General features: G+C 36.6%; 1 protein-coding gene across 1 annotated transcript in view; it reads left to right on the forward strand.

Moving 5' to 3' along the window:
* LOC122809330 (nuclear envelope integral membrane protein 2-like) overlaps positions 1-20,119 on the forward strand; it is a 789,373-nt gene extending 769,254 nt beyond the window's left edge. Inside the window, exon 9 of the mRNA XM_044080732.1 lies at positions 17,568-20,119. Within this exon, the coding sequence (XP_043936667.1) occupies positions 17,568-17,808 (241 nt within the window). The 3' untranslated portion in view covers positions 17,809-20,119. The remainder of the gene's footprint in view (positions 1-17,567) is intronic.
* Positions 20,120-21,396: the final 1,277 nt, after the last annotated feature.

Here is a 21,396-nt window from a genome sequence, read left to right on the forward strand (position 1 = left end):
TCCCCGTGTCTGAATGTGATATATTTAAAGACAAAAATGGGAGTTTAGGGGGTAGATGAAGGAAAGAATAGAGGATGGAATTGTCTCAGAAGCATTGTGTAGATTATAGAGTTCCATTACAAAATCAGAGGGAGTGAAGTGGCCTAGACTTGCTTGAGATGCTGTCAAAAAAGGTACCACTGTTTATGACTTGATATCAGAGTTACCTCATTCCACAACTGTTTGGCTTCATTTAAGTGATTGTTGTTTAGACATAAAAGTATTGTTTTTAAATTTTGTAGACACTGTGTTTGCTGTAAACTCATTGCATTCTTTAAATATTTTAAGAGTTGTAGTAGAGCTAATGTACTTTGTCTAGCTATATAAACTTTTATCTTTTCCTTGTTATCAGGACTACTGTATCTTTTATAAATACAGTAGCTGAATACCTTTAAGACATTAAAACACAGAGAGAACCCAGAGACTGATGTTCTTTCACTTTATCTGAAACATCAGGGGACTATGTATAGATTCATAGTCCATCACAGCGTGTTTGTGCATTTGGAACTGAAATTAGTGAAACCAAAGTCGGTCCTTTGTAAAAGGGAAGATGTTTAGATTGTTAAATTAAAAGTAATTCAATTATGTTAATTACTCAGCTGACAAATAAATAGCATAAAGTGCATAGAATAAAAAAAACATGTAAACCTTGAGTATATGTATGTGCATGTGTGTCTGCAACCCTTGCGTGAGTATATCAGGTGTGTGAGTGTGTGTGTGTGTGTGTGTGTGTGTGTGTGTGTGTGTGTGTGTGTGTGTGTGTGTGTGTGTGTGTGTGTGTGTGTGTAGGTGTGTGTGTGTGTATTCATGTGTGCATCCTGCTATGGTTTTTAGCATTAGTTTCTCCTCTTTGCATCCACTGAACGTCTGGATATACCATAGTTCCTCTGGGACCCTGAGGTGAATAAAGGTGGAATAGGAGAATAAATGAATGCAGGAGTGAATCAGTGAATGAATGAGAATGAAATAAAATATAAAAACAAAAGTGTTAAACTTGTCTTGGAATGATCTGCATGTATTCATTTGCTCTTTTTTTATTAGGTATTTGCTACTAAGGTTTATTATGGGTAATAGATAACGTAAAATCACTTAATGTTAAAGTATTTTTTAGCACTTCTGTGTGGATACATCGTGCCTAATGAACGAGTTATTGATAACAATAATAATAATAATATAGGTTTCTTTGCCATCCAGTGGCAATTTCTGATATACCCATTTTTATTCAACATAATAGTGTTAAAAAGAATGCCCTGTAGTTTGAAATCCATAACTGTTAAGATAATTTCTCATACAGCATTTAGTTGTAATGATACTGGCATTAAACACATTAATTTGTTTTAAACACATTAATAAAGGGTTGAATATTAAATGACAGTATGAAGAAGTTCCCATGCGATAATCATCATATTGATCACTGCTGCAGTAGCCTTAGCTATCCACATAGCAAAGGAAAACACAAGTCGAAAGTTGATCCACAAAAGCTTCAGAAGTGTGTAATCTTCAGTGACAGTAATGCTGTGAAGGACTTTATGCTCAGGCTTGTCTTTTAGTCAGCTCAGCTCAAGTTGCAAGACAGTTTGGCTATATGCAATGTGCCCTGAAGCTTTGGAATTCTACAAAAGGGCCTCACAGAGACATATTCTTGGTGTCAAAGTCATGGCCTCAAGCTCAATGCAAGAAGTGCATTGTCATCCCCTTTGGGAAAAAGTCGGTACCCATGAGCTACCACTGAAAGTATAATATGAGACCACGGGACACAAATGGACAGTAGTCTCTTCTTTGATAACCATATCGCCACAGTAGTCAGGGCATCCTTCTATGTGGCACACCTCATCACAAAAGCGTTCTCCTCTAGAAAAAAGCAGGTCATTGTTCCTCTCTACTCATCCCTCATCCGACCCATTATAGAGTACAATGCCCCATTTAGCATGTATCTCACAAGACACCTACAACAACTGGAAAGGCCACAGAAATATCTCACTAAGAGGATTACTGGCCTCAAACAGATGACATATGCAGACCATCTCAAAAAACTCCAGCTCTACTCCATCGCATACTCAGAGGCGATCTCTGCCTAAGATACAAAGCTATGTCAAACCCAGAGCTGTTGGACATGCTACACTTAAAGAAATCCCACTCTCTCCAAACTACACACTCCAGGGACCTAAACCTTGTCACCACAATAAACAGAACATGCTGGAGGGATAGATTCCTGTCCCAGAGACTTCCCATACTCTGGAACAAACTACCCATTCATGTCTTTAAGAAAAATCTTGACGACTAGATGGAAATTAGAAAATTCACCCTGGGGATCACTTCTGTGGCACTGCTTGACAGGGGCACAGGAAAATAATTTTCTTGGGTGGAGAAAGCCAGGGAACTTTTTGGCTAGGCTTATATAGGCCTCCAGGCCGATAGCCTAGTACCTACCTATGAACCTATAAATCTGGCTGGCGGGCTGACTGTTATATCCTTGGCAGGATATAGGTCATATAGATAAGACTTCTGCAGCAGTAATCATTCAAACATCTACTGTTATGGTAAGTTTTACTTACACAACTGTACTTTTACCATAAAGACACTGGGCACACAGGAAACCCAGCTGACTGACAGTTTTTTTTTTGTAATAAATTAGTACTCTTTTACATATATGTAGTTGCTTATGATTTATGCAAATGTACACAATAATGGCTTATTAGTATTTTAAAACATGCATGCTCCTTGGACACCCAGCCAGCATGCCCATTATAAAAATGATCATATCACATGAAAGACTTCCAGCCACTAAAGCATTCTTTAGCAGCTAGACCATCTACTGAGATATGCTCAACAGCAAATTTAATATATCTTAGGAGGGGCAGGGCAAAATATAAGCAAAATCATGTACATTCTGCAAAATTCTGCATATTTGAAACATATAGTTGGTGGTACTATGATCAGTAGTAGAACTGTTAACCATACCTTTGAACTATGTAGAATTTCACTAGCAAAGGGCAGAATACATTTTTAACTTACTTGCTTTACTGCCATGTTTCCTGAAGACCACTGACTAAAGTTACCAGTCAATAATGTCACACATTACATATTCATATTTTTAATTAAAAAAAAAAAAGATAGCGAGAGAGAATCTGTTATGAAGATATTCTCTTCTCTGTTGTTTCCTTTATAGTCCTTTTTGCAGTATTGTGTTAGGTTATAGATATCAGTGCCTCATGTATGTGCAGTTCATCAGAAAGAGATGGAGAAAGTGGAAGAACACTGAACTCCCATTATAGAAAAGACATTTTAGAAAGGTAAGCATTTTTCATAAACAATATCATTTTATAATTTCAATAACCCACTACTGGATGTAGATATCACAGGACGTACCCACAGCTGTCTTCACCCTCATGATCAAACCACACCAACTGTTGGCAAATCCTTTGTTACCCACACCCATTCATGGGATATTGCTAAAAAATAAAATAAAAATAAAGCCATATGCCATGATGGAACCCTTTTTTACCAGTTCTCAGGCCAAATCACTTCCTGAGTTTTACACAGTTATGTGAAGAATAGTAAAACATACTGTAATTAATCATGACCTGCAAAAATCATAATCTCAGGTTATGATACCCTGTCAGTGATCAGTAGTCATGAGTTTCTTCACATTAAGGAGTTGGATGAAAGTCAGAGGATTTCATCTCCTACAGAAAATATTCAAATTAAGCTGGGTGTTTCCATGAGGGGCTAGAAAAGACAGTGAAATAAACAATATAACAATATCCCTTTCCCCTTTCTGATAGTTGATTTTAAGGCTCAAAGAACCTAGCCTTTAACTTCTAGTATCAACCACCTTTTTCTTTTGAACTTTTTTCCATAACTTGCATACAAAAAACTACTTTTGTACAAAAACACATTAATTCATTGATAAAAGGCATGTAGAACTGACAATACTAGAAAGATGAAATCAACACACACAAAGCCATCTGGAGGTAATCACCCCTTACAAACCTAGACAACGGCAAAAGAAAGCCCGATAAATAACAAGGATTGTAATGTGTTCTGGCAGAAGATGAACTGACCTCCGAGTTCCTATTACCAATTGTAGTCCCTGTTAGTGTGCATAGCATGTGTATCACTGGTTTCAAGGCTGAAAAAGTACACGGTAATTATTATTTTTCAATGTCACCTTTGATTCAGTGTTCAACAACTGGTAAAAATGCATACATGTCCCTATTACCAGATGTAGTAAATATTGTATGTATGTCATTGCTTTCAAGGGTGTAATATATATATATATATATATATATATATGTATATATATATATATATATATATATATATATATATATATACATATTTAGTGTATGTGTGTGTAGGTGTCTGTCATTTCAAATAAAATAAAATATCAAAATACAGTTTATCTAAACTCACTTCATGTAAACTAGCAAAACTAAAAAAAAAAAAAAAAACTTAAAAAAAATACAAAAATGCTTTTTGCAGGGGGCACCCCCATACCCTCTGACATATATATCTGTCTTTTTATTTTTTGTTTTTTGTTTGTCGGCATTTGGCATTTTGAGTGCTGACATTTCAGTAGGAAGCCATATAAATCACATTTTGTTCAATACTTCAACAACCAGCAAAAATAAGTGAATTGCATCTAGTCTTCCTATAAACCACAATTTAACTGATGGATGTAACAATCATAAATGCGATTGGTCTTCTCTCATAGTAATATAAACGATGTAGCAAACATCATTTATAAACAGAAGGGTTAAAAGCAGCACAAACTCTGACATACATTGAGATGACACTCAATACTCAAAGTAATTATAAGGGATTACAATAGTCTGCATTTCACATTTGCATCTCAGTATTAGTACTGCTTCTGCCCTATTAAAGTTAGCCCTAAACAAAACACAAACAGAGCAAGTACTCCTTAGAATCTCAGTCTGGCTTATCAGTCAAGCAGAAGTAAGTAATACATGCATAAACATGGTGCAAATATCATTATAACTAACAATATGCAAATCAGATGTGTATTCTTGTAGTTTCTCTTTAAAAGGAGAAACAGATATGTCCAATTCAAGTCAAACCATCCATCTAAAAAGAAAAATCTTCAGACATAGCTTACAGGCACAATCTTTCCTGTAGTGTTATCATACAATAAGTTGAATGCTGTGCTCACATCTCATCTACCCCACCATCTCAAAAACTTTAAATTAATAGTTGTCAAAGTCCTATATTTATAAATTCACTTTAGTGACACTGTAATCTTACTAGTTAAATTTCACAGCGGTTTGGTCTTATGCTGTGCATTAAAACAATAGAATGCAATACTGAAGTAATATATACCAGTGATAAACCTAAATTATAAGCTTCATGATTCTTGAAAACCGAGCTAATAAAAGAATTAATCATGATTCTTTCAAAACAAGCATCTCTCATTCAAACTACAGACATCATAATGATGCTAAAAGAAAAAAGGATATCCCAGTCCATTAAAAGTGCAAGCACATAGGCCAGGTAACAAGAAAATTTTGTATTAGAAGATCAAACAAAGCTGTAGTTAAGTAAAGGCACCGAAAAGCTGCCAAGGTATTCCTGTAACTCACACACTCCTTCCATGATCAGTTATATAGTGCAGAATAATTCAAAACGTGGGTTATTTTTCAAAATATAATCAAATGACTAACCCTATTACAACTTTATTTGAAGTCAAGGAAGTATCAGCCATGAAGTCCCCATCCCAAAATGAGGAATCCAATTCAATCTCCATCAAGAAGGAAAAGTAGCTCCCTCATAAGAGTGAAAGCCAGTAGGCTCACAAATCCCCCCAAGACCTGAAAAAGCTAGCCCTTGGACTATTTCCATCAATATTGATGGGTAAGGTGTTTAATTGCAACATTACTGTAATAGAGAACAGTGATATAATGTATATAGTCATCTAGGAAGGAATTGTAACCACACAGGCAAAATGATGTGAGAAAAGACACACTGGCTCCTGAACTCCACTTTAGACACCAAACTGCTGTCTCATACCTCTTACTACACATCATTTTTAATCACCTGTCCATCAAGGTACACCCAGAGAAGTCAAGGTTAATTGTGACCTTGATAATAAATGATGTGATATTATCCTCTACCTACAAGAATAAATTCTTGTGATATAATCTAAACAATCATTTCCATACCCTCAGCTAATCATTTTATTCATTTTTTCTGTACTAATTTATCACATTTATGATAATACCAAAAAAGAAGAGTCCACAATCCATTGAGCAGCTTAGGTGTAACTGCCAAATAAACATTCAGTTTTTATTTTGTCCTTCATATTAGCATGACTCTTCGCAGAGGTCTGGAAAGAACATGCTTGGCAAATTTGAGTATAGCCATCATGTAATAATAAACTGAGATTCTATACTGTTCACAAGGCTTCTAAAGAAATACATTTCCACTCTCTTCCTGTCCCACTTGACATTGTTCTATAGATTTGATTTCATCTAATCATACCCCAACTAAATAGATATTGTTATTGTAACACCAGGAATCAACCTTCTAGAAAGTTCTTTATTGCACACAAATTAAGTTATGAAATATTTTATCTTTAAAGATCAAAATGAAAATCTTTCCTTATTTATTTAACATTTGTTTACTGGGAAAGTCTGACTTGGAACAAAGCCAATTTTCAACGGAGGCCTGGGGAGTAGTGCTCTAGATGCATGTCTTTGTGAAGTGGGAGGAAAGTGGAGCACCTGTGGAAAACTCACATGAATGCAGGGAGGACATGCAGATTCTGCAGAGAAGGAACCCCAGCCGAGAATTGAACCAGTGAACCTCTTGCTGTGAGGCGACAATGTTACTGCTGCACCCACTGTGCCATCCATCCATATGGATGCACAAGCAGCTACATGTGATATGTTTAGTGACTACAAAAACAAATTATAGATTTTAAACCTAAATATGAAACTAAAACTCAAAGTTACGAATGTTTATTTCAGATATTATTAGCAGGTCAGGACTAACCAAGCAGCACTCAGATTTCTCCCTCCATTTATCAGTTATCACAGCAGCTTGTAAGTCTGAGATTTTAGAGTTCTTTTCATGTTTGCTGTACACTTCCAGTGTTTCAGTATTTATATTTAAAGCAACGTACTGAGATGCCTGTCACCAGCACTGCATATGCAAACATATGTGCTCCAGAAGGGAAAAAATTAAATAAACAGGATAAATCAACTTAAGACTTTAAGTTCCTTAATTTATGTATACACATGACTCATAGAATGTCCCTTTTCTTTTGCAAAGCCACAGCATCCACTGCCTGATCTTAAAGCAAAATGTCCACATTAGCATTGCTCTATGTTTTTTTTTGGCCAAACACAAACAGTTTACTGTTCATGTTTCACTGGTTAGCTAAGACAGTGTCGTCCCCTACTGCTACAAATACCTTAGTATCCAGTCCCTTCTCTGTGTTAACAGCCTCTGCTTTTAGGGCCCCCACATGGATGAGTTACCAAACTCTCCAATATTAAAATAATCACCATACTTCACAAATGTCAGTTCAGAATATCTGTAACAGTAAAGAACATTGTTAACAATATACTAATTACTAATTGTATTTAAAGTAAAATTCAAATTTTGTAAACATAGATTTCATAATAGTATAGAGATCAGTTGGCAAATATGCTATTCTGCGGGAACCACATCTCACAGTACCACAATTACAGAGTAACAGAAGATGAAGGGCATTGTGGAAGGTGTTATAGCAGGTTGTAGCACCATGGACATAAGAAGAGTTCTTGCGACATCTTGATCAAAACAGGTAATTGTTCTACAGTGGCGCTATACAAAAATAAAACAGGTATTTATTCTGTGGTGACATTATACAAGAAATTGAATTCCAAGTATAAAGTATTTAGTATGCAAATAGTTCATGTTCAATATATGAGACAGGCAGACATTAGATAAGAATTACAAGACATTGATAAGGAGGGTTACAATAAAGATGCTAAGAATAAATAAAACTGAGGTAAGGCATGTGGAACATTAGTCTGCAGGAAGGCAGTGGTTAATGCTACATGTGGGAGGGAGGTAGTGTATGGCTCATGAATCAAGGATAGTGGGGTTAAGAGCCACTCCAGTGGTGTAAAGGGATAAAGCCCTAACTATGGCCCAGCTGACCTGGGTTCTTTTAATGGCTGGTGTGACTGACAGAGCAGCAGTGAAAGAGATGAGCATGCCAGTCCTGGGAGAGAGGGCTCTCGTCAGTGATTCTCCCTAAGGGAAAGTGTGGTTCATAGAGGGAAGTAGTTGACGAGAGTGGGGTGTGGGGAAAGGGAAGGTGGGTAGGACATATAAAAAATAACCTAGGCAGAAGCACAGCTAGCCAAACCCCCAGGATCTGTTATAAGATAGTGGGGGAGAGTATTTAAAGGAGATGAGTAAAGTGGGAAAGTCAGAAAGAAAATGAGATGTAAAGTGGGGATTAGGGCTGCCAGAAAACTGTGGAGGAGCAGTAGAATTTTTTTTTTTTTTGTGTGTAGAAGGGAATAGAGGTTATAAAGGGATAAGAGCTGACAAAGGAAAATGGTTCCTCAGGTGAGTAGCATGTACACAACCATGTGTGGGTTAGGTGGTGTTTTAGTAAGGGCTTGAAGGTTAAACATTTAATAGCCTGTTACAGCTATGTCAGAATGGTGTTCCAGAGTTTAGATACATAACCTGAGTATCGTGAGTCACCTGCTGAGTTATAAGACTTTGTTGTGATTACTAAGACCTTATTGGTAGAACAATGTTGTGATTACTAAGAGATCATTGGTTGAGCTCTATAGAGGGAGATGAGTTTCTGGTGTGTTTTTTTAATGGCTTGCAATATGTGTTTGTCAAATTTAAGGTTATTTTCATTTAGGATACCAGAAACTTTGTTTGGGCTACAGTTTCACTTTGTTGGACGAGGGAATTTCAAAATAATGTCTTTCATTTTGGTATTATTTAGGAGTGAAGAGCATACTTTTTTTGTTTTGTTTTTCAGATTTAAAAGTTGATTTGTATATTTTTGCTAAGTTTCAGTAGCAGTGAAAAAATTTTGGGTGATGTCCTGAAGTGTTGATAGGAATGCGGCTGTTGCAGTTGACGTTTCATTTTTAGTGAACATTTCATGCATCAAGATAATGTTCATTCATACAGTATTTTTTTCTGAGAACCATTCACTCATATAACATTCTATATGACAATGCTGATCTAGTTAATGGTTTTCACTGAAATTATGGAATGCACTAACCATATTCATACTTGCATATTCTAATAAATAATCATTATTAAATATGCTATCAACCAATAACGGATGAGCAAATCATCTGCTGTATGTGAGGGAATGTAAGTTTAAAAGTTTTGAAGTAATATAATTATTTCCATACAACACACCAAGTCACTTCTGTTTCTTTGCATTTTTCTGCTTTGTTGGGGATCTTTTACTAGACCAAAATACAAAATGTAACTGTAGTCTTCAATAGCCATCTGAACATTAGAATGATAACCTCATTACTGATAAATTTAATGCACATCAGCAAGTCAAATGGTATCAGAGATACTCGGTTAGGGGATCTAAACCTCCTGTGCAACATCAACAGAATGGTTTGGAGGGACTCCCCATTGACATAAAACAAATTTCATCCCTGTCCATTTTCAAGCACATCTTAGATCTGTGGATGGGAAACAGAAAATTTACCCTAGGACTGCCCCCCCCCCCCCGTACTACTAATGGACAGAGGCAACTCCTAAATGATTTATCTCATGCACGGGTCCCCCTAGATTATTTATGCTATAATCCCACATTCTCCTTAGAGCTAATGTATAGTCATCAACCATGGAATGGGTATGTCAATCTATAACCAAATGGGATAGGTTATTTCAAGTATAAAAAGGGAAATTTGCATGGCTTAAAATGACCTGCAAGGGCAGCTAGCTTAGTACATACCTATGAACTTATGACCCTGTTACTTCAAGATGTAATTAATTTAACAGGGAGCCAGTAAGCCACAAGGTGCCTTATCAGAAGTGAAAATTCTGATCCTGTGAGTCTCGACAGGCACTCTGAAAATCAAAATGCACTGAATTTTGAAACTCACTTCTTCATCTTTAAATTGTGTTTGTATCCTACATCTGTGCTGCAGTATATCTCACATCTGTGCTACACTAATTCTAAGATCATTATCTCTTGGAACAGGAAAAATACTCATAGATCCTGAAACCTCAGACTTTTTGTGTGTGTGTGTGTAAATACACATACATACACATTTAGATATTTATATCTATATATATATATATATATATATATACATATATATATATATATATATATATATATATATATATATATATATATATATATATATATATATATATATATATATATATGGTCCCCTTCAAATGGTTGACATTTCACAATGTCGAAACCCATATGGCCGAGACCATATGATCGACATTTGAAATGTCGACCATGGGGAACCGGCATCTCCGAACAGTGTGGAATGGAAAGATTTCCATTTCCGCACTGTAGTGCGACCTCAGAGTTGGTATATTAAAGTTATGGGGGGTGGGGGGGACCCCCCATGGGAGGTGCAGGGGGGGGCATAGCCCCCCTGCTAGCATCTTTAAAATGAGTTTTTTTTCTTTGTTCTTTTTGGTGTACTTGTATGTTCGACATTTCAAATGTCAATCATATGTTCTCGGCCATATGGGTTTTGACATTGTGAAATATCGATCATATCATGTAGACCCATATATATATATATGTATATATACCTACATATGTATAGACATACATATGTACATAGAGGTGCATACTGTTTCATCATTGAGTATTTCATCAGCTGGGAAAGGAGTCCGTAAACCTTATTGAAAATCAGCTGTTTGAAAAGTGTTGATGTTTTATGTTAGAGATCACAATAAATTGGGGATTGAGGAATATGCCCTTTCACCAATGTAGTGCAGTCTTGGAGTTGGAATATATAATCAGCAGAGTGTGTGGCATGCAGGGAGGCTTGCTCTCTGCCATAACCTCTGTTTTATTTATTTATTTATGTAGTTTGATCCCCTTTAGATCAATGTTTTCTGCAGTCTGTGAGTGGCATTCACTGATTTCCAGATCTGAGATCAAAATTTAGGCTTCCATATATAAATATATCCCTCACACATGCATACTTTTATTTCTGCTATTTTTAGGGTTGCAGTCTTAGTCCTCATAATTTCAGCAGACACACTTTTAACACATTGTATGATAGTATTCCTAAATGTTTATATCTACTGAAATGTGAAGTCTGTATACATCCTTGATAAATTTCCATATTTCTTAAACCTAATTGAATTGGCATGTCTTGTTTAATCAAAAGTATTAAATCCTGCCTATCTTTCTACAAAGCCTTTAAAAGTCATCTATTAGAAGCTGATAAATGTAAGGGCTTCCAAGACAGTATAACCCCATAATCACTCATTTCGTAACATTTTCTTACTACTCAAAAATAAGTTATCTACTCTGCCTAGTAGTGATGTTTACTTCTGGTTTCTGTTTCTCTTTTACCTGTGCCCCCCTTCATTTTAAAGGTCGGAATCTCAATTAGAACTTAGCATGACATGGGTGGTTTTATTTTTTACAGTGGTGCTGCAGTAGCGTTGTCGCCTCACAGTAAAACGTTGTCCTGTTCGATTCTCAGCTAAAGCGTCTTCTGTGTGGAGACATGAGTGAATGGGCATACCTTCATTGAAGGTTGTGCATCAGGGCTGGCGACTCGGCACGTAAAATCTATTGCCAATCATTAGCGGACTGGAGTTCCGCTGTGGCGACTCCTGACCGGGAAAAACCAAAAGACACAACATGTATGTACATATATATGTATTTATTTAATTATTTTTAAACGTTGCTTTATAAATTTCATTGAAGAATTCTAAATGTATATACTTTAATATTGTGGCAGTTAACCCTATATATCGGAAAAAAACTCTAATTGGTAGCTAAGCACTTTATACAAGGGGCTCAACCCAATACCAGAGTTTACAAAGGCAACTTTAGAACAGCTTAAAGATGACATTAGCCTCTTTATCTATTTAGACATTACCTGATTATTAACATATATATAATTTCATTTTAACTATAGTGACCCTTGTATTGCCTCCTGTTCTTAACTTTTCTCCAAAAATTCCATTTCTTCTGAAGTAGTTTACTTTGAATAGCCCTTAACACCTGACTTTGTAATGTTTCCAGATTTGTCATCATCTTCAGTGACTGGTTGCTGGGGAGACTTCCATTTTCTTGTCATCCTTTTTTTTTTTTTTTGCAATTAACGACAGTAAACTAGCTACCACTTTCATGTCATTCCTTCCATTAGCACCATGAATTTGGTTTAGACAAAAAGCTTATTTTTGTCAGCTCTCATTTGGGCCCTATTACCATTTGCATTAGTTCTTGCAAATCCTTTGAGCAATTTTCCAACTTTTTACATTCTACAAGACTTGTTTCTAATCCCCCCTAATAACTCCCTCACATCTCTGGCAATTCAGACCCATTTCTGGGTACATTTTGTGTATTCTGACTGGAGTATAAAAATATGTATGCAAATACTTTGAGCCAAAGATTCAGAATTTTCTAGGCCTGGTAGCTATTTTATCCATCATACAAACAGCAACAATTTTGACAGTCTGTTGGCTAAAAGGTCTATATAAACCTTATAATTGTGCTGGAGAACTGAAATTGGATGATAACCATGGGACATGTGGATCTTTACCTTCTTTTGGTAGGATTCTGGGATCTTCTTAAATTCCTTTATCTCCCTGAACAGGACATCCATTTTACTATTATTTTGTCTTAACCTGTTCCATAGTTCCACAGGGAATCCATCCCCTTAGTAGTTTTACTTCCCACCACCTCCTGCATCTGTTCCTCAGTTTCTTCTAGCATTATATGCTGCATTAGGATATCAAAGTCCCCAAGAAACGTATCCATCCTTTTTTTGCAAGTCTCCCCCTTCTTTTCACTTGTTGCATAAATAGGTGTAAAAGTCTTTTATTATTTCCCTAATATCTTTTGGGGTCTTGGTCATTTTTTTTTTGTTTTCAAACAATTTAGTTTTAAAATAAAGCTTTCTACCTTCATCTGCCTTAATCTTCCTACCTGCACTCTTTGATATTTAGGGGAGTTATCGTAAAATAGGCTTTTTCATTCTGCCTGATTCTTGGTCAACTTTTTCTCCACTTTCTCTTTTCAATAATTTTCAGGTTACAACCTCCCATGTTTTTTTCTTTGTTTTCTTCCAAATGGTCTTCCCTGTCTTGCAGTTATTTCAATATCTGCAATTTCCATTGTTCCCTGTGTTTTTTCTCCTTCCACACCAACATTTGTGTCCTGAATCTTACACCTAATGTATAAGAAGTTGACACTGTTTTCGGTGTTTACTAGCCTTTAAGTTCCTTACTTCTGGGTTTACCTGAGTATAATCAAGTAACAAAAGGAGGTATGTCATAGTTGCTGGAATGAATTCAGCGTATTCATCTGTTGTTTGCCATCTATCTAAATGAGTCCTGGTTCCATATTGCAGTGATATTAGTGATCTGCTTAGAAGTTGGGAGTATTACACCCACATCTACAATTTGTACAGTTTTATTAGCTTTTTAAATATCCTACTTTCTCTAAATAATGTAAATCTTCTGGGCTTCCAAGAGAAATTTAATCTGTCTTTGACCAACTTCCATTTTCCACCAGGAAGAGTTATCTATTCCTTACGTACATTCAGTCACCAGGAGGAATATCTGTTTTGCTTCCTCAATTACTGTTTTTGATAGTAAGCAAAAATTGCCTAATATTAATCCCCATTCCCTTCGAAGACAAATCTGCCCTGTTCATTAATTTCACCTTATGTGCTTTAAAAGGTGTTCCCCTTTTAATCAAGGTCAGAACCCCTGTTTTGCTGCTCTCAAGAGCGTCTGCAGCATAACCCTGTCTAAATCCTTTCCTGACCATTCTTTCTAGTTCTGTAAATAGATTACTCTGTTGTAGCATTATACTATTAGCTGCAGTTTCTAATAGACTCTGCGGCATTTTCATTTGCTACCACCAGCCATCCTACTGCCATTCCAAGTCATCAGCTTTGATTTCCTAGTCAAGTCTTCAAGTTAAAGTTATGATTTCAGGACCGACTCTGACATGTGCCAACATGCTCAGTAACAGCAAACCTGCACATTCCACTAATTAAAATCTCATTTTTTGTAGCAGTACTATAATTCAAAAACTTAATTTTCCTCAAACCATAACGCTTTAAGAAGAATCAAACAAGTGTTATGCACATCTCTCACTATCTGCCCACTGAAAATGTTGTCTTCTTTTGCTGTTTACAAGCCTGAGTTTGACAACAGCAAGCAGATAAAGTCTGTCAGATTAACTCTCCATTAGTCGGTGTTCCCCCACTCCCTATTTAATAAAAGAACTAATTTTATAAACTAAGATTCATCATTATTTAAGTTGTTATTTTTAAGGTCCGTGATCCATTTTAAAATAAGTGCAGTTATTTCTTGGTGTCTATTAATGGGGCTGATAAATAAACCAGCTATCTTCCTTTCAGATTTCAGGAATAAAACACAGAAATTTTCTTGTGACTGTAGGGAGAATCAATGTGATGATTATCAAGATTGTTGAAAACACATTTGTTAGGGTTTTTAGTGCCAAAACCATACAATTTTTTCCATATATTATATTTATCATGTGCACTCCCCTCAAAACAAAAAAATTAAAAGTTATTCAAAAGTTATTACAGCATTACCTGTCTTCTGTCAAATGTTCTTCTAATTCAGCAAATTAGTGTATCCTACTAGATGAATGTTGTTGCCCTGTAATAGAGTTAAATCAGAGTAAAGTTTGAAATTATATTTTTCCTGCTAGCAATACAAGCCAAAGATTTGCCTATGTGTACTAGAACTGTATGGGTTGTATTATGACAAGTCTGGTAAGTTCTCACAAAGTACAAGTGAATATCAAGAAGCAAACACATTTTAGGTAAACACTTTCTTCTACACCAGGCATAAAGTATTCTTACTCCAGCAATAATGCTTAGCCTTCTTCCTCCACTGATAGCAGATCCAAACTCAGCCCCAAACATAAAGTATTCTTACTCCAGCAATAATGCTCAGCCTTCTTCCTCCATTAATAGCAACTCCAACCTCAGCTCCACTAGCACAGACAATCCTATGATTGCTCCCGCTGTCTCTTTGAGTAGTTTTTAATTGCCTTCTTTATTTTCCCTTACATCTTCATCTTAAATGCTGGCAATAACTTAACTTGTCATTTTCCTTTTGATACCTTTGTCTGTTGATTTCGTCCCAATATACTAGCAGTTATTTCTTCTGCTCCAATGCGGTCAGCTCAGAAGACTCTAAACCTGTCAAATTCTCATAGTGCAGCATCAGGGTCCAAAAATGTTTTTAGGCCAGTTAGGAAATTTACTTTAAGAATAGCTGGATAAACAAAACAAAATCTTAGATGGAGCTGCTTTAGTATCTTAAACAAAGGAACAAATGTGTTTCTTCTTTTTCTAGCCTCTAAAGACTAGTCATTGTCTGCAAACACTTTCTTATCCCCTATTAATAGTTGCTTCACTTGCTTCCACAAGCACTTGTATTTCTTAAGGGACAAATTCTGCACTTTAACTAGGCTTGGCCTGGGATCCTCCTAATCCACTAGCACATAAACCCTATGGGTATGAACTAGCAATACTGCTTCTTGGGGTAAAGCATTCCACTTTCTGAGTTGAGAGGTCATAAAAGATTTAGAATCTTTTCCCCCCAGACTTTTGGGATTCCCCATAAAGCAAAGGTTCTCTCTCGCCTCTCCTTGTCTTCAACCTTGATCAGTCTTTCTTCTTTCAAGATTTCTAAATCAAACAACTTGTTTGCATGCCCCCCCCATGTTTTCTTCACAGTAGTTATATCAGCTGAGTGGAGGTAGAGTGCCATTTCTATTTTGTCAAATCTCTGGAAAGTTTTGTTGATGTAATCTCTTAGGGATTGGTTAATTTTTTTACTACCTTCTCTAGGATTCTGTCCATTTTGGTATGCAGATCAGCAGTGGAAGTTTTGCCTCTGCTATCAACCTGCCTTATGCACTTATACATCTTATCTCAGCCTGTATTAATCACTTTGTTTACATTTATTGCAGTGGACTCATTTACAAAATACTTCCAGCCAAAGATTCTGAATTTTCTAGACTTGGTAGAGAGTTATTATTACAAAAGTTTCTACAATGTTTAACATTGCTTTGTTCAGTATGCATATTTGCTTAATGAATTATTTACATTTTGCTATGCATACAGGGTAGTCTATTACTAAATCCATTTTATGCAGGTTAACTGATACTGTTGTGTCCAGTAATGAGTCCTAAGTTTCACCCACTTGCAGATTTTTATTTGTACTCATTAAGACTACTAGTGTAGCATTGCTTGGTCTCGCTGTGAAACAAATATTTTCAGTAGGCATGTGCCATATTTCATACTGTAGTTTGCTTTGTAGCTTTTCAATCCAAGACATCATCTTCTGGTTTACTAAACTGCTTTAAAATACATTTTACAGCCTTCCAGTGTTATCTTTATCTTGTAGTTCAAACAGAGGCTTCATTAGTATTTGCCAAAGTGCACATTTCGTAAAATCAATGTCACTGTTTATCTAGATTTCCACTGATATTGGACCATTTAATTTGCCATGGTGCAAAGAATTTTTTAAAAAGAATTGAGTTTGGTTTTGATAATGAGTTAATTCTTTTGCATCCAGGAGAATTTTAATCACTTCTTTGGTTTGGTATTGCTCAGTGTCAGTTAATTTTAGTACATGTAATGCAAAATATTTCAGCAGATACTAGATTAAATGAGTGGCTCAGTGGTAAAGTATTTATAAGCTATGTAAGAGTTGGACATCAACAGAGTACCTGCCAACGTTCAGTGATGAACTTCATTTTGATTAAATGAAATATAACTTTTGTGCTGGTAGGTGTTTATACTTTTCACTGGAATCAAACTGAAATGAACATTTTGTTTCTCAATTGTCTAACCAGAATTCAAGCTAATGTGACATCAAGAAATATTTTCTGATAAAACATTCTGCCATGCAGTACTTTGTGTGTTTACTCCTCCTAGTACTTCAACTTTCATAGTTAGTAAGGACTGACATAAGGTGAATTCACATACTCAAAAAGGCTGGTACCAACAAACCATCCTTGTAGGAATCTATGAGATGTACAGCTCAATCAGTCACTGTTAGCAGACTCTCATCTTTTATAATCTTTCTATAATGAGAAGAGTGGCTTTGCATAATATGGTACTGAAAATGCCACAAAGTAAACCTAATTCTGCTTTGTTTCATCTCATTTTATTTATAGACAGTGGGCAACAAAAGCAGGGAAACAATGCTATTTATGTAATGCTTTACTTGCTGACTTTTCTTAGTGATGAGCATTTCTGCATCATAGCCTCACCTCATTTACTCACAAAAACGTTTGTTTTTTTTTCCAGGTTTGCCAACTTTTTACTTGGAGATTCACATGTGTTGCCAAATGAAATCCACCTGCATGAACAAAGCTATGGTCTTGGTGGGTCATTTTTGGAGGATCAGTTATTTCAAACTGACACACAATGTCAACCAGAAGATAGGTATAACCAGCCATTATGTATAACAGAGTATGGACAGCCACACCAGAAAGTAATGGAGGACAGTTCCGATTACAATCAGTGGCAATTGGCATTGATAAACTGATGCAGATGTATGACAAATGGAAATATTTCTTCTCAGCCATGAGCATATCATAATCCCTTTGGTTAGAGGATCTGTACTCCAGAATGCTTGGCATTTTACACTGGAAGGTTATGCTTATACTATTTAAAACATTCTTGGTTGGATTTTCTGATTCTGTATTTCTTTTTGTTTATTTGTGTAAACTGCACACATAGTGCAGTTCATAAGTTTTGTCCCAGGTACATAAAGTATGTCATTTTATATGCACAAAGTGGAATGAAAGATTCTTAGTTAAAGAAAAGTGGTGGCATTAGAACCAGGAACTGCTGACCTAAGGATCATAGTTTTGCTTCTTTGACACTTGTTGCATGACCCCAAACATTTTTTTTGTTCAGCTTTTCTATTCTCTACTGTTTTATTTCTACAACCACAGAATAGATGCTTTGCTTGACCTATCTTCAGTGTACTACTTTAAATCTCATGTATTATTTTATTACAAGGAGATCTGTTTCTACTCTGACTTAGGGTAAAAAAGTTCTATATTCTTCATTTGCCCCTGGTGCTTCTTATTGTCAGATGGGCAGTCCATAGAAACAAAAGCTGTACATACTCAAAGATGCTGGCTATATCTGTCTTTGTAGGATGGAAACAAATATATACTTGTGTCCTAAATATACTGGTAACGACCATAGGTCATGTTGCTGCAGAATACTGTCAGAAGTAAAAGTATTATACTTACATAGAGTTATTGCACTGTATTCAGGAACTCCAGAAGTGAATAAGCTTTGATACCTTCGATCAAACTGGATGAGGCTGTATCTGCTTGAACTTTAGTTCACTAATTCCTGCTCCTCATCATGAATCATTGCCAGCAGTTGTTATAAGTGCATCAGGAGTGACTTCAGTGGTTTTAGAGTTTCAGTTTATTCTTCAGCTGTGACCACAGAATCAGATCTACCTGATCACACCCTTCTCTGTCATGACCAAAAGTAATTTTTATAATGAGTGAATAAAATTATGTTATGTGTAAGAAGCTTCCATTACACGTACCTGTGTCTGTATCTTCAAACTTCATTTTCCATTAATACCATTTGTAAGGGGTTGCGACTCCATTAATCCCCCTCCTACTTTTAAAATAGTTGTGTGGGGGCTTACCTTGGTAATAAGGTGGGTGGTAAACCCTCTTACAAATGATAAGGAAAACAGAGTCTGTAGATAACTGATTGTGATATGCCCATGAGACGCAAATATATTGTTGTAATAGTCACATATTTGCCGTGATAGTCCTTTGCTCAAATGAATATAGATAGGCAGGGGTTACCAAGTAAAATACATTTTTTCCATATGTTTAATGTCCATCTGAACAACCATCAGCTCATTCAGATTGACTTTGATTTTACATTTCTTCTAAAGGATGGGACCTCAGGATGCAGCAGTCCCCTCTTATGTATTCAAGTATATTTTCTAGCAGATGGGTTTAGTGACAAACTTTTTTACTGTAAGTTCATAACTCAACATCTAAAATTATCTGTAAATACATACATTTAAAGTATTGAAGAAATAACCTGTTAAGAGTTACTCAATTTAATCGTTCAGCAAACAGTTATAAATTAAGTGCTAGTACTGCACTGCTAAGGCACTAGAATGAATATAAGCCATGCTTATCTTACTCGCGTACATGTGCTTCATACTTCATTTGTCATCTCTTTAACATGCTTTTTATGCTTCCAGCGCTTGTCTACCTCTACCACCAGTGATTAATTGACAGTTTCATTCTCTGTGGGGCACGAAAGCAAATTGTCCTATCCATGTCCTTGTGGGGTCACACTAGCAATGAGAGAACATCATTCAGCCACTGGAGTGTTTTGCTGCTTGATGTACATACCTCCCTTTGACATCTTGATTGCTGCTTTTGCTGTGTATCTTAACAGCAGTGATTCCAGCTTTCCCCCTCCCCACAAGATGGACAAGCCAGGTCAGTCTGTCAATAGCCACCCTCTCCTACCCAACATTTCAATAGTTAGAACTCCTAGTCAGGCATTGGTCATCTTTGATGCATTCAGGGTTTATGCTACAAGCAAGTTTTATTTGCTCCACAGCTAAAAATGTGTAATTATGTTTTCAAGTTATTTTGATAGAACTAGAACTCCAACATCAGTCAGAATATTCTCACATTACCACATATTTGTCACACAAACATAGCACTTGAAAAGATGCATTTAATATAAACATTTTACAAAGGCTCATAGGTGTGTACTAGGGAAATGGCCCTGGAGCCTTTACAAGTCTAGCCCATAGGATTACCCTGGCATCGTGCCACCCGACCATAATTCCCAGTGCCTCTGTCGAGTAAAGCCACTGGAGTGATCCCTGGGGTGAATTTTCCATTTCCCATCAACTCATCAAGATTTTTCTTGAAGAGGGCCAGTAAAGTGCTCTGCTTGACATGTATGGGAAGTCTATTCCAGTCTCTGGGTTATGAACCTGTCCCTCCAGCATGTTCTGTTGATTGTGGTAATGAGGTTGACATCTCTGGACCATGTGGTATGGAGGGATTGGGATTTCTTTAGATGTAGCATTTCTAACAGAGCTGGGTCAGACATTGCTTTGTAAGTCAAGCAGAGATCGCTTCTAAGTAGGTGATATGAGACAGAGAATAGTTGGAGTTTTTTTTTAGTCTGTCCATATAGGACAAATGTTTAAGACGTAGGAGCCTTTTTGTGAGTTACTTTTGTGGCCACTCCAGTTGTTGCAGGTGTTTAGTTAGGTACATGTTAAATGGAGCATTGTACTCAATGATTGGCCTAATGAGGGAAAAGTAAAGGGAGACAATGACCTCTTTCTTCCTGGATGCAAAACCCTTAGTAATGAGATGTGCCATATAGAAGGACTTTCTGACCACAGTGGCTATGTGGTGGTCAAAAGAGAGGTTGCTGTCAACCTATGTTCCCATATCTCTTATAACCCCTTCTGTGTTCAGTGGGTTACCATCGATGTGGTAATTCATGGTAACTGGGTTTTTCCCAAAGGGGGTGATGACACATTTTTTGGCACAAAGCTTAAGGCCATGGTTTTGACACCAATTGTTGGTCTCAGTGAGGCCTTTCTGTAGGATGTCAACATCACTCGGGGAGTTAATACTAGCTCCCAATTTGCAATCATCTGCAAATTTTGTCAGCCAGAGTCCCTTCATGTTGGCCTGGACTTCAGAAGAGTAGATACCAAACAGGAGGGGACCCAGGACTAAACCCTGTGGGACTCCACTTGTGACTGATTGGCAGTCTGACTTGGAGTCAGCTACTTTCACACTGTGGGTTCTACCTGTGAGCCAGTTTGCAACCCATCTAGTGATACAGGGGTTGATGCCTAGCTTAGTGAGTTTTTCTATGATTCCTAATGGGGTAATAGTTCCCAGGGTATGTAGTTGTGCCTCCTTTGTGGAGAGGGATGACTGTAGCAGTGCGCCATTTGATAGGGGCAAAGCCTGAGGTGAGGCTGCAATTAAACAGGGCACACAGGTGAGGTGCCAATTAACTCTGTAGTTCATGTAGAGCACAGCCAGGGATATTGTCAGGTCCCATAGAAGATGTATTATTGGCCTTGTACAGT

The sequence above is a fragment of the Protopterus annectens genome, chromosome 8.part0 (genome assembly GCF_019279795.1).
Source record: "Protopterus annectens isolate FY-2018-M chromosome 8.part0, PAN1.0, whole genome shotgun sequence".
Taxonomy (NCBI): domain Eukaryota; kingdom Metazoa; phylum Chordata; order Ceratodontiformes; family Protopteridae; genus Protopterus; species Protopterus annectens.